At 35.9% G+C, this 13,409-nt stretch overlaps 1 protein-coding gene and 1 long non-coding RNA gene across 2 annotated transcripts; both read right to left on the bottom strand.

The window, feature by feature from the left end:
* Positions 1-314: 314 nt before the first annotated feature.
* On the bottom strand, positions 315-5,305 carry LOC132039312 (L-ascorbate oxidase homolog). The gene is made up of 12 exons (XM_059429818.1): positions 5,174-5,305; positions 4,983-5,091; positions 4,395-4,666; positions 3,594-3,696; positions 3,152-3,497; positions 2,580-2,945; positions 2,374-2,452; positions 2,053-2,259; positions 1,898-1,911; positions 1,160-1,314; positions 504-597; positions 315-405 (listed from the first exon to the last, which is right to left on the bottom strand). The coding sequence occupies exons 1-12, from the start codon at positions 5,303-5,305 to the stop codon at positions 315-317; spliced, it is 1,968 nt and encodes a 655-aa protein (XP_059285801.1).
* A 6,440-nt stretch (positions 5,306-11,745) lies between these two features.
* On the bottom strand, positions 11,746-13,181 carry LOC132039876 (uncharacterized). The gene is made up of 2 exons (XR_009410517.1): positions 12,880-13,181; positions 11,746-11,978 (listed from the first exon to the last, which is right to left on the bottom strand). It is a non-coding gene; the product is annotated as an uncharacterized LOC132039876 (long non-coding RNA).
* Between the last annotated feature and the right edge of the window lie 228 nt (positions 13,182-13,409).

Below are 13,409 nucleotides of genomic sequence, written 5' to 3'. Positions count from 1 at the left end.
GGTGACGATCTGATTAATTAACTCTTAGGGCTCATTGGTATGATGGATAGAAAAATAAAGTCCTGGGATAAAAATTAGTACCGCCTTATCCCACGTTTGGTTGGAAAAAAAAAAACTCGAGATAACTAATTCCGGGATTAGTTATCCCTGGATTAGAGTGTTTTTTTATCCCACCTTGAGGGTGGAATAACTAATCCCGTGATAAGTTATCCCGGGATTAGTTATCACGGGATAAGCTGTTTCCAACCAAACGAGCCCTTAATGCTTCGCATGGGAATCACAGACCAAACTACTATGCAGTATTGAACGTTCAATTAGTTTCCATTGTAGATATTATCAGCCAACTTCTCCATTCCTTCGATCTTGACAGGCTTTTTCTGGAGACAAGCATTTCGTTTTAACACCCTATGTCAAGATCAAGTCTATCAGTCAAACAATAAATCAACTTAGTCTCAATTCAAAACTAAGCGGACTGGTTTTATGATGAATCATCTATAAATGACCCCAAGGGATGGCCTAGTCTTGTTAAAGGCTCAAAAAACAATCTTCTATTTCCATTCTGCAGCATTCGGCCCCATTTCATTTCAAAGATCATGTCTACAAAAAAATACTAAATTCCCAAATTACCACACCTCTATTGAAGGCATTTGATTGGGCCATCACGGATTTTAAGATTAAAAAGAAGACTTTTAAAGCTTATGGTTCAAAATAAGTGAGATATATTTGTGTGGCTATAAATCATCTCAAAGTGTAAAATGAGAAAGTTTGAAGTTATATTGTTACTCCATCCGTCTGACATTATATGATACTTTTTGCTTTTCGAGAATCAATTTGACTAAACTTTGAAGCTAAATTAGATCAGATTATTCAATATTTTAAGATTAAAATTTATATTTTTGAAATCTACATAAAAAGTACTATAAGTTGCAACTTTTCTCACACCAATTTGGTGAAAATATGCATCTTAAAATGTTGGTCAAAGTTCATGCAGTTTGAATATCGGAAAGTGAAAAGTATCACATAAATTGTGACAGACGGAATACTAAATATAAAAATGTGTCATTTTTTTTAGACCACTAAAAGGGAGAGTGTGTCACATAAATTGTGACGGAATGAGTAAATTCATTAACACTGAATAGAAAATGCGAGAATAACTCACATTTTTCAACTGTCTCACCTAAAAGGCGGCGAAGGCGTGAAACAAAGCGACCAGTGAGCTCCACATCAGCTTCAGCAAGCAAGCTTTGCTTAATATGATTCATTCGCTGAACAGGTCCTTGTTGTTCTTCCTTTGCTTGATATGATTCATTTTTCCTGTTATCTGCAACTTAGCCAGAAATAAACAATGTTCAGGCACCCACCCAAGGTTATGGTGAAGTGGGTTGAGCACAATGAGGTTTCAGGTTCAAATCTCAGCCCAAACAAAACACTAGGTGTTTTCTTCCCATCTGTCCTAGCCTTGGTGGACAGAGTTACCTGGTACCTGTTGCTAATGGGAGGAGATATTCTGTGGAATTAGTCGAGGTGCGAGCAACTTGCCCTGGACGCCATGGTTATAAAAAAGAGAAAACATTAACCAAACAACTTTACCAAGTAAAGAACCTATAAATACCATGGCATTTATATTAGATGATGACTGCTATGATACCTACTAATATTAGCATATGCTTGACCATAATTTCTGGTCTTGAAAAGAATAGAATTAAACATAAATAAAGAACATGAATTTTGCGCTTGTATAGGAAAACAGCAATTTATTTGTTTTAATTCCAGAGAATGCAATGTTCTGTGGAAACAGAAACTAAATAGGACCTTGAGCAAAGTGATTTGAACTTGAAGTTGTGTAAACTAAATAGGAGGTAGCACTAATAAGTTAGTACTGTTACTTAAGACTAACAATGCTCTCTGAGGCTGTATACATATAACAGCATACAAGAATCTTATGATAAATCATATCTAGTTCTTAACTTTTTTTCACATTGCCACTACGGCCAAAATAACAACAACAACAAGAAGCTATGGAAGGTGCTGATTTTTTGTTTAGGTTAAAACAGGACGTGTGCGCCTGCCAGCCACCTTGCCACATAGCAGAGCATTCTTTGGAACGGGATATTCATCGCGCAAAGAGGTTGATGTGGTGTAAACTCTCATGTATAATTGTTGTCCGAGGTACTGTCGAGCCCAAAACTCGGACCTTAGATTCCACATTCCCACATTGTCAAGTGCCACATAAATTGCAGTCCATGACAGAGGATACACCTGCATTTTCCAAAGAAAATCTCATGTTAATTTTCCTTTCTCATAAATGTTGAGATAGATCTAGTAACATCAAAGTTTCTTCCTCTCTTTTTTTTTTAAATATCTTAATCTTACCTGAGTTGTGCAACGTGAAACCGCATCGTGAAGATTGTATTGGTCCCTACTAGCAGGGCTCCATTCTCCTTCATCCATGCTGCATTCACAATAAATAATTTATTCAGAACAAAGTAAACTGCATTTTCGAGAATCCAAAATCCATAAACTCAAAAATTTTGAATCCCTGACTAGAAACAACTTGTGTTTTTCCTTCATAAACTTACCCTACTACCCAAAATGCATAGCCATCAAGGTGCCAACTCTGAATGATTCTCTCTTGGTTCTCGAATACAATCTCAATGACTGCCCTATAGTCGGTGCCTAACATAGATGTGCCGAGGTAAATTCCTCCACTGGTGGGGGCATCGGCTATGCTTCCCACACTAAATCCCCCAATTTTGAAGTAGTCAGCGAGCTTCAACGGAGTATCATCAGTGGGCATAAAGGACACACTATTGACAGCATATCTCTGCTTGCCATTCACCTGACCAACAGAGTTGGCAAGTCTTATAGTTCTAGTCGTGTTGATCATACCATAGTGGTATACACCTTGTAGGTTTGGCCTTGGTCCATTAGTTGACAAGTTGGTCCTAGAGACAAAAATTGACTACCGAGTTAGAAGCATACACTGTTAAATCTGAATGCTTAATTTCAAAAGTACAATGAGTTCAATGCTAAAACCCTTCAACGTTGAACCTACCAAAATTAAATCATGGATCCGCTTCTATAGAAACTTATTCATTCTTTAACAAAAGCATATATGAATTGTTAAGAGGTGAAATCAATTAAGTCAAACCTGATAGAACGGGCCTGGTTAAGTGACCAATCATTTTCGATGGTTGGACCACAAGGGGGCAGGCCGGAGACCTGGCTGTTGGAGTTGCTGTAATGAAGTATACCTGTGGTAGTAAGAACCTTAGATGTGAAACGTGATGAAACAACAATGTAGTAGTCTTTAGGAGATTGATCAGTTGTGATGAGGACAGAGTAGGATTGTCCAACATGAACATCAAGGGAGGAATATGTGGTTTGCATGGTGTGTGTCCCTTCTACTTCTACCAATGTCATATTGTGTCCTTCGATCCGAAAGTTGAGTGAACTTTCCAATCCAATATTGGATATCCTCAGTCTGTAAGTTAATCCTAATCATACAGAGATGGTCGATCATTGTTAGTTAGAGAAAGCTCTTAGTCAAGAATAGGACTTTGTTACTAAGAACAAAATGCAATGGCTTGTACCTTGCTCAACTGTGAAGAAAGCACCATTAGGGCCACGACCATTGATAAGAATGCCATCAGGAAAAGGTAGCTCATAGCCGCTGTCAAGAATTGCTCTCAAGTCCTGTATAAATGGATGTTTAATTAGTAATCGGTAAGTATTTGAGCACACCATCAACAAATATAAATTTCATGGTGTTAATAGGTAGTTGTCCATATTATTGAAGAATGATTAAGATTCTCAACAATTAAGCATCTAGCTTTTCTTGTTAGACATCTCAAAATAACAGCTTCGTACTTTGAAGCATCAGATATTTTTAGTTCATATGACATAACACAAGAAATTACGTCAGACCTATTTCAATCACTTTTTTTGTACTAAAGCATTCTCCGGTAGCTCACCATGATAAAAGGGTTAAAGTAGGACGTATGCGAGTTCGGAATCTAGAGTTCTGAATGAGTGAAATTTTATTATATGAAAACGTGTTTCGTTTTTTGGCATATGTACACATGGTTCGAGCTAAGAGCAATAGTTTAGTTGAACCCACAGAACCTCTTCTAAATCTTGTTAGTATCGAACCTCTACTCGCTTAACTAACAGTAAAGTCAAGTTAATCAAATGCATTACAAGAGTTAAAGTTTTATTAACTGTGTATTCAATTGCAGGAAAATGTATGTCTACGTTAAACATGTCTCCCTGTAACTTGGGAAAAAAAGGACCCAATAACTTATTAGAGATAATGATCAAACGACACTGAGCATGTGAAATTCATTTATACCATCAGTGAATAAAACTTAAATTATTAACGAGAGTAACAATACCGCAGGATTCTTTCTGTACCAATCTCCAATAAGGACGGTGAAATCGCCAGAGGGATCGGGGAATGGAACAGCGATAAAAGGCCTACTGAGGATCCTGATGCCTCCAAAACCACCGGCAGCTTTGTGGAATGCAAGAGAAGGGAAGTAGTGAAAGCTCCCTATTTGATCCTTCATTTGCAAAATGTATGTGAAATTCTTTCCTGGTGGTATTGGGCACGTCGTTCCCCATACTCCGTCTTCGTATGAGTTTCTCCTATTTTGCACTCCATTCCTATATATATATTTCACAACAAATTACATGTTACTTGAAAACTGAGTATGTTGCATTCATTCAACTGGGTATTTTTCTAAACCTCCGATACGATAAACGTAATACCATCCCAAGGTCCTATTGTACGACTTTGGTATAGGCGACATGGTCATTCCAAAAGGGCATTGTTTTTATTTACGCGTGATCTAGTTGAGGTTAATCTAGAACAATGTGAAGCATGTTGGAAGTATGTGACCATTCTTTCGGGAGAATATATACACTTTTATTTATTTAATTATGTCGAAGATAATGAAAGAGGTTGCGAGAGGCAAATTATCAGGAAAGTAGAAAAGGCTCATCCAAGCCTTTGAAGACGTTGATTATAACGTTGTCGTTGGTGAGAGAGTAAATATCAGGACCAGGGAATCGGCCATTGATCAGAATTCCCTATACACACAGAAAAACATAGTATACTCAGGACAATATTTTCGCATGTTAGTGGAAAAAATAGGAAATTAAAGAAACCAACCTGTTGAGGAAGACCTAGTGGCCAAATCGTGCCATAAGTAACATTCGATTCAAAGAATCTGTAAGGATCCTCTGCAACTGTGTTCACAAATAGTAGTGCCACTAAAAACGCTACTGCTACTTTTAGCGGCATCTCTTCCTGTTCAGTATGCTATATCAAGAAGCAGAAGAGAAATGGTAGGACTTAACAGAGGGTTATCGGGAAATGAACTGAGAAATGGTACAAGAAGAATTGCAGTGAACAGGAAGAGGAATGCATGCATATTTAAAGTGGTCTGTGGTGGGATGAGGACAAGGTTTGGTCATAAATTTTTTTAGTAGATATTTCTATACAGAAAATAAGCAAAAAGAAATTATTTGGTATAAATAAATCCAGACCTGTTTATAACAGCATCGTTATATAACAGCACCTCACTATAAAAGCCAACTTTTTCTCGGAACCGATTTTTTATGTTACTATACTTTACCTCTCTATAACAGCTACGCTCTTTATAAAATTATTCATCTATAACGCTATTTTCTTTTTTGGTAATTTAATAACATATTTATAGAAATAAAATATTTTGATATTTTAATACACCATATATGCCAAAGATTATTATAAGAATATATATATTTCCGTTCTTTATATAAAGTGTAATGAAGCTTAGCATTTGGCATTAAAGTTCTACGTCCATAGCTTTCACTTTTATTGTCTAAAGAATGGAATACAATTGTGAGGAAGCATCCATTAAAACATTTAAACAATTTTATTAATTCCTATAACATTAAAAATTTGAATGCAATTTTTCATCTATAACAACTAAATAAGATTTAAATTTCAAATGTTGTTATAAGTGTATAACGGTCAGTCGCTATAAAAGCCAAAAAACTCAAAACGAACGAAGTTGTTATAGAAAGGTTTGACCATATAACAAATGACACAGTCAGAGGCGGAGGCACTGTCGTGGCACAAGTTCATCTAAGCCCGGTACTTTTAATGCGAAACACAAATTTATATGTAAAAATTAACTAACATTGAAACAAACAGTAGATATTAACCCATAATTTCAATAATACAATGGGTTTAATGCAAAAAATCTTAAAGATTGATCTACAGAACTTAAATCATATATTTGCCCTTGATGATATTGCTTCTCATTGTAGTGATTTATTCAATGTTCACCTTTTCAACTGTTGAAACCGCCTTGGTGAGTTTACCGAGTGCAAATGAGTTAATCGAGTTGTGCGGACTAGCAAAAGTGTATAGTGAGCAAATGGTCGTCAATAACTCGTAGACATAAAAATAGAAAGGGGAGATATCTTTCGGGTAAAAACTTACTCGCACTATAGATTTACAATAAATCAATAAATGCATGTGATTACCAAACATCTGAACTTGGTTTTCCTTATTTAATGATTGGTGATAGGTGATAGATAACAGTGACAAAGTTCAAAGATCAATGATTGGGAACTCTTTGTTATGTACTCCTTTCGTTTACTTTAACTTGTCTATTATCGATTTTGCACGCCCCTTAAAAATTAATGAATGAAGTATATATTTCATCATATTACCTATATTAATAAGTGTATAGTCTCAATACACATGAGAAATGATTTGGCAATAAGTAATTAATGTTAAGATAAAATAAGAAAAAATTGTCTTTGATCTCTTGATGTGTTAAAGTGGACAAGTATAAGTGAATTTATTTTTAGTATATTAGAAAAGTAGTGAACAGGGAGAGTATGTTTTTGCATTCTCATTTTGGCTGTGCTAGTGTGCTGTGGTTACTAATTTTACCTGATAATCTTTGTGTGCAATTTGTATGCACTAATAATGTCCACGATGAGATTATTTAAAAGGTAATTACAAAATAAAGTCATGTGATAAACATTAAATAGTAATCCGATAAAAATAATGATAAACTTATTATTACAGGTTAATTCCAATTTACACTAATAGCTAGTGTAGGAAATCCTCACACGGTTAATGTATTAGAACTTAAATCTTAACTTTAGTACATTGCATAACTATAAGTATACATAAATGATACTCCCTCTGTTCCAATTTATGTGGCGCACTTTCCTTTTTAATCTGTCCCAAAAAGAATGTCATATTTCTATATTTAGAAACAATTTAACTTCATGAGATGACTTACAGTCACACAAATATCTCTAAGGTTTGTTTTAGACCACAAATTTCAAAAATCTTCCTCTCTTTCTTAACTTCGTGCCTAGTCAAATAGTGTCACATAAATTGAGAAGGAAGGAGTAATAAATGTAACATTTATAATAACCATAGACTTTAATTTAGTGAGGTTATCTTTCTTTGTGTTTTCATCTCAAGTTCCAGGCATGAGATGTTTTTAACAAGAGATAATTGTTAAAAACACATCTAAATTATTACTTTTTCGCGAGTTTCACACCCCCAACTATCGTTTGTTCCCTTTTCCTACTTGCATTATCATTAGTTATGTATTAACTAACACTTTAAGGTAGAAAAAGAAACAACGGATAATTGGTCTAATCAAATTTTCGGAGTGCTGTGTTTTAATATTGTAAGAAAATACTGACCGAGATTGAGGAGATTTGATCGATTTAATTACATCCACTTGCTGTTATACATATGAAAATAAATAGATTTGATCTGCTGCATATGGCAGGCAAAGTCTATGATGTTTGAACCAGTGACAACACTAGACATCATAGCCAGCGTTCACACTGAAGGTGCAAGTGATGCTTCGTATGTTGCACAAATATTTGTTTATACCAATGTGTTTTAATTAATACAAAAATAAGACAAGTTGTGTTAATACAGTTTTACTCCCTCCGTCCGGTCGTAGGGCACGGGGTTTTCAATAAGGGGGTTCAAAATATGAAGAAGTAAGCACACAAAGAAGTCAAAGGGGGTTCAACATCTACTATATATACATAAAAAATAATTTTCACCATATATATATATATATAGTGTAATTCTAACCTGGCTCCGCCTCTGCCTCCTTCTCAAATTATTTGTCGTCTTTTTATTTTACATGTTCTTTAAGAAATATTAATTAGAATGCGTATTTGACTAACTTTACCCTTATTTATTCTAAGTTATAATCTCTCTCCATTAAATGTTTACTATATTTATGTCATCTCTCATTGATGACAAAATCCTACTAAGGATAAAAATTGGAGAAAAAAAAATTGCGTCTTGACCTTACGTCGAAAAGTTGCACTTCAAGAAAAATGGCTATCAGAGACGGGAAAAACGGTCCCTAAAAGTCTGATTCTGGTCCCTAAAGGTCAATAGCGACCGAAAAAAACTGGTCGTTATCCGTCGTAATAGGCTCCGACGCTAAAGGTCAACAACGACGAGATCTATCATCTGGTCCCTAAAAAATCTTAGCGGCCGGAGTTTGATTCCTCCGTCCCTAAAAATCGTTAGAACCCGTATTTTTGTACGTTGGAATAATACGGATTAATTACGATAAGTTAAGGACAAAATTATTTCTAGATACAAAGTCGGGATTCTTGACCTTCGATTTTATTTTGAGATATAAGTTGTGCATGAATTTATTGGTATGGAACAATTAGGAAAATTTGGGACCAAAAGTGATAAAAATTGGAAGATGAAAAATCTATCCACAATTTCCATGGTTGGCCCACACACATGGTGTTCAATTTAAGTGGAACAACTCATTAATGTGGGCCAAGACCTTGTACAACTCTAGAGGGGGATTAAAAAGATGACCACTTAGTCTTCCATTCTTTCACCACACATTTAACACTTAGAAAAAAAAAAAAAAAAGTTGAGGCTCCCTCCATTGAAGCTCACGGCCAAGAAGGCCAAAAAAATCATCCCCTCTTTTTAGCTCTTCTAAAATTATTCCATTGATGTAAACCCACTATATTGAGGTCCCTAAGTAGCGTGGAAGCATCGTTGGAGCGATCAATCCATTATTTTTCATCTTTTGGAAACCCTAGCCTATTGGAAGTTGAAGAGGAAAAGGTAAGATTTGATCTTATTTTTGTATTATGAAGGTTATATTCATGTTGTAGTATGTTAATATGGTTGAAAATCATGAAATAAAGTATGTTCAAGTGGGATATGTATGAGGGTTGGGGGGCGTGTGATGGGTGTTGTTGTGTTGTGATTGAAATTATGAATTAATGTTTAGTTAGTTGATTATGATCATTGTAAGGTGAAGAACATTCTGGGAATCATCCATATATGTGTATGTGTAGTGTTGATTGAAATGGGTCACATTATATGACAATGAACGAATGAATATCGCTTAATGTTTTAATCGTCGTCGCTTTGAATTTTATGTTGGAAATGAATGTTCATTGGTTCAAATTGAGGTTGTAGATGTCATGGACTGATTTGGGGGCTTTTTGTATATTTAATGTAGTTGGTATATTGATGAGATAGCATTGTTAGAATGAATGTAAAGTGAGGATACCAACCATGATTTGGAAATGAAGAAAAAAAAATTAAAGGCTGTCCTGGGTTAGTCAATTTCCAAGATGGCTTAAAAATTTGGGTTGTTGGAAATGTTGTCTGAATTGCTTAGAATGTCCTTAAATATCGTTGGTAGGGGTTTGGGTTAGTATGTGGATGTATAAGCGTCGATTGTGACTTGAATGTAAGTCGTCGAATTGAATTTATGTAAGTTGTCGAAAAATGGAAAAGAAAGCTATTATTGTTATTTTGTCTTTCGGATTGGTTGTGGGTGTTGTTAGGTTGGTTGTTGTTGTTGTTGTTGATTGATACCGAGTTGAATTCTCGGGGTAGCCTATTTTCAGTGGGAAACGCCGCCGAGATTTTCCGTGTAATTAGAGTCGGCTTGGAATGAATTGCTTAAGTGCCCTTAGCTAATGTTTGGCATTTTATGGCTTATTTTTAGATGGTGGGCAGCCCCGAATCATAGTTTGGATTAGCTTGAGTTTGGATCATTTTTTTGGAGAGCGTTTGAGGTATGTAAAGCAACCTTCTTTTGGCATGCCTTAGTTTCACATAGGCTAGATTAGAGCCTTGAAATTCCAAATTCGAAATCGAGCATGTTATGATCCTTATATTTATTCTTTGGCACTCTTAGGTATGTTTTGATGAAATATGAACCATTATGTATTTGAAGTAATCGCTTTAGAACCTTGCATAGAAAAGGTTCACTTTAAGGAATTTCGTAATCTTCCGAATGCCATATCTTTCTCATAGAGGCTCGGATCGCTCAATAATTTTTTATGAGAGTTTGCTTGATGTTTAATGGGTATGTTTTTCATAGGCGGGCTCGGTTCGGGTCTATACCGTCCGTGGTCCCGCGACGTCCTTTTATGTAAACTCGACAACTTTGAAACAAAAGTGATAATTATTATTCGATTTCGAATATGACCTTTTACTTATCCTTCGGTTTATAATAATGATTTTATGCATATGATTCCTCACTGCTCGCTCGTGCCTACGATGATATCGTTCGCGGGTTCAAAGCCGGCATTCTCGTCGGTCGTGCGCATTATGATACATTCCGGTGTTATCTTGTGATTATGGTTCACCGAGCTCCTCGCTCGAGGCCGGGTTCCACTTATGTTTGGCGTTATCCGTGTTTGGCGTTATCTGCCGTGTTGTGATGTGTGACGGGATTCGGAGATTTGAAACTTTTACGGTGTTATCTTGTGTTATGGCGCCATCGACGGGCGGGCGACCATATTTCCGTGCCCTACGCATGACTTATATTTTGAAGTAACATTTTGATACTTTGGAAACGCACTTACTTTACTCTCTATTTCGATTTGATCTCGGATTGTTCATTACATTTTTACGCTTTGCATACTCGGTACATATTTTGCATCGACCCCTTCTTCGGGGTCGTTGCGTTTCATGCGCCGGTACGGACGTTCGCCTTGGTGATCCTTTCATTGCTTAGGACACCTTCGCCACTTGAGTGCTCCTCTCATTAGGAGCTTATACTTTTGGTATATATATTCGTACGTTGCATTTATATATATTGTTCATGGGTACGGCGGGGCCCCGTCCGAGTCATATGATTCGTACGTCCGTTTGAGAGGTCTCGTGGACATGTTTTGTGGGTTGTGCCTACCGCATTCGCCCGTGTGTGTATACGTTGTGTTTGGGGCGATCCCGCTCGCGCGCGCGGCCGTCCGCATACGTATATGATATTTTGTTGGCCCGTGTGGCCTTGTTGGTATTTTTTAAAGGCAGGTTATTTTTTTTGGATAGTCCTTAAAACAAAGGAAACTCGCCGAAATTTTTCTGGAAATTATCTAAATTTGAAACATAGCCTTGTCAGACCTGCTTTGTATTTGAATGCGTTCGTTATGATTTGAGATAGCGTTTGATAGATGTGTTTGGGTGCCCAGATCGGGCACTAGTCACGGCCTACGGGGTTGGGTCGTGACAAAAACACCTTTAGGGACCGAAATTCCTGTCCCTAGAAGGACTTTAGTGACGCTGGTAATAATCATTTGGCGACCGAAAATCTGGTCGCCGCAAGTGTTTCGTGCATCATTGAATGTGATTCCCAAATGAATATATGCTGCCATATTTTTTTAAAGTATCATACAATTTACTAAATAGAGAACCAAAAAGTATAAACAAAATTATAAATAATATCATGCTTTCATTTATATTTTGTAATTAATTACAAAAAAGGAAACAAAGTAGTACTGTAGTCACTACATTTTATAGAACCCCTCAGCCAAAAATATGTATCATCCCTAGAGAATAAGATAAGCTTTTTCCTAACAGTCCTAGCAAAATGATAATCTACCGGCAAGTTGTATGAATTCTTCAGATCTTGCATCTTCACTTGGTATACTCAAGTCTCTAGAAACTGCAAAAAGCACCGGATCGGAAGAAGAAATTCTCCTAAGAAAAAAAAGTAAAGATCGACTATTAGATTTGATTAAAATAATTGTTTAACATAATTATTGCACAAACTAAACAACTTGTTCTGAAGCTAGTTACAATATAACTAAGAATAGTAAAAAAATGGAAATGACCATCCTTGAAAATAAGAAAACTAAGCAAAACAATGATAAAATAACAAAATCATTTTTTTAACAACAATCTACAAAATAAGACAAACTGAATTCTGATGAAACAAAATAAATCCCAATCAAATGCTCACAATCACTAACTAAGAAAATGAGATTCTCATTAATACACACCAATATGGGGTTTGGTATGTGATATTGACCGGCTTAACTATTTGTATTGTTTTAAAACTTGACATACAATATTTTCTAACAGACCATATACTAGCCTATGGTAATCCATTCACTTACATGGCAAGTGATAAATAGTGCCATAAATTTGCTCAGGTTGGTTTGGGACACCCATTCATTATGTGATTGTATGGTGCACTTTCTCCTATATACCAGTATATGCAAAAGTTTCTTAGTTGTCAATCTATCTCCATCTATGTGGTTTACTACAGAAACTTTATCACCATCAGGTAGCAATTAATAATTTAGTGGTTTACTACAGCTACGTTATCACCTTCAGGTCACATGTATTGGATGGATATTAGTTCTAGCTGTGTTTACCCTCTTACTATCTTCATTTTGTTTTCAAAAGCATGTGCATGTATATGAATAGTAGACACAATCCATTCATTTTCATACAACATATAATAATTTAATCCATATTAAAAGAGGAGATGGAACTTCATGGTTAGTAGATCGGAATAGAGAGGGACAAGCAAAACAAGACTTCCTAAACACATGCACATACCTGTCGTCGCACTAAGTGGTTTATATGCACATCCGCCTTAGCACCATATAGTTTAAATCAAATCATTGCAGCATTGTCTCCATTACAAACACTCTGTATGCATTGCACGAATGTTTTTGGTTTTCCCAAAGTTTCAACAGCTACGTCAACATCCGAGCCTCCTGTGACATCCTGTTCAATTTGAATGGCTTATAACATTAGTTTAAGCAATCAGTTTGTTTTTTGATGCAATGCTTCATTTACTTCAGAAGAGAAATTTATTTAACACTAGTTTATTGGATGACCTCGCTTTACCCATAAGTGTACATATTAATCAATAACAACAACATACCCAGTTAAATCCCACAGTGTGCATACAAATGTACTCTTTGCCTTAACGCATACTAGTAAGGATGTGCCAGCACAGACCCAACATAGAAAAATTTAGATTAGATAAGATGGTTTCAACCTCGGCATTTAAGCAAAAGATGTTAATAATTCTACGTGTCCCAAATTTTTTGTATAATGAGCACTACAAATA

This window comes from Lycium ferocissimum, chromosome 12, assembly GCF_029784015.1.
Source record: "Lycium ferocissimum isolate CSIRO_LF1 chromosome 12, AGI_CSIRO_Lferr_CH_V1, whole genome shotgun sequence".
NCBI classification, from domain to species: domain Eukaryota; kingdom Viridiplantae; phylum Streptophyta; class Magnoliopsida; order Solanales; family Solanaceae; genus Lycium; species Lycium ferocissimum.
The sequence above is the reverse complement of the archived record's forward strand: the minus strand, read 5'-3'. Positions and strand labels throughout refer to the sequence as shown.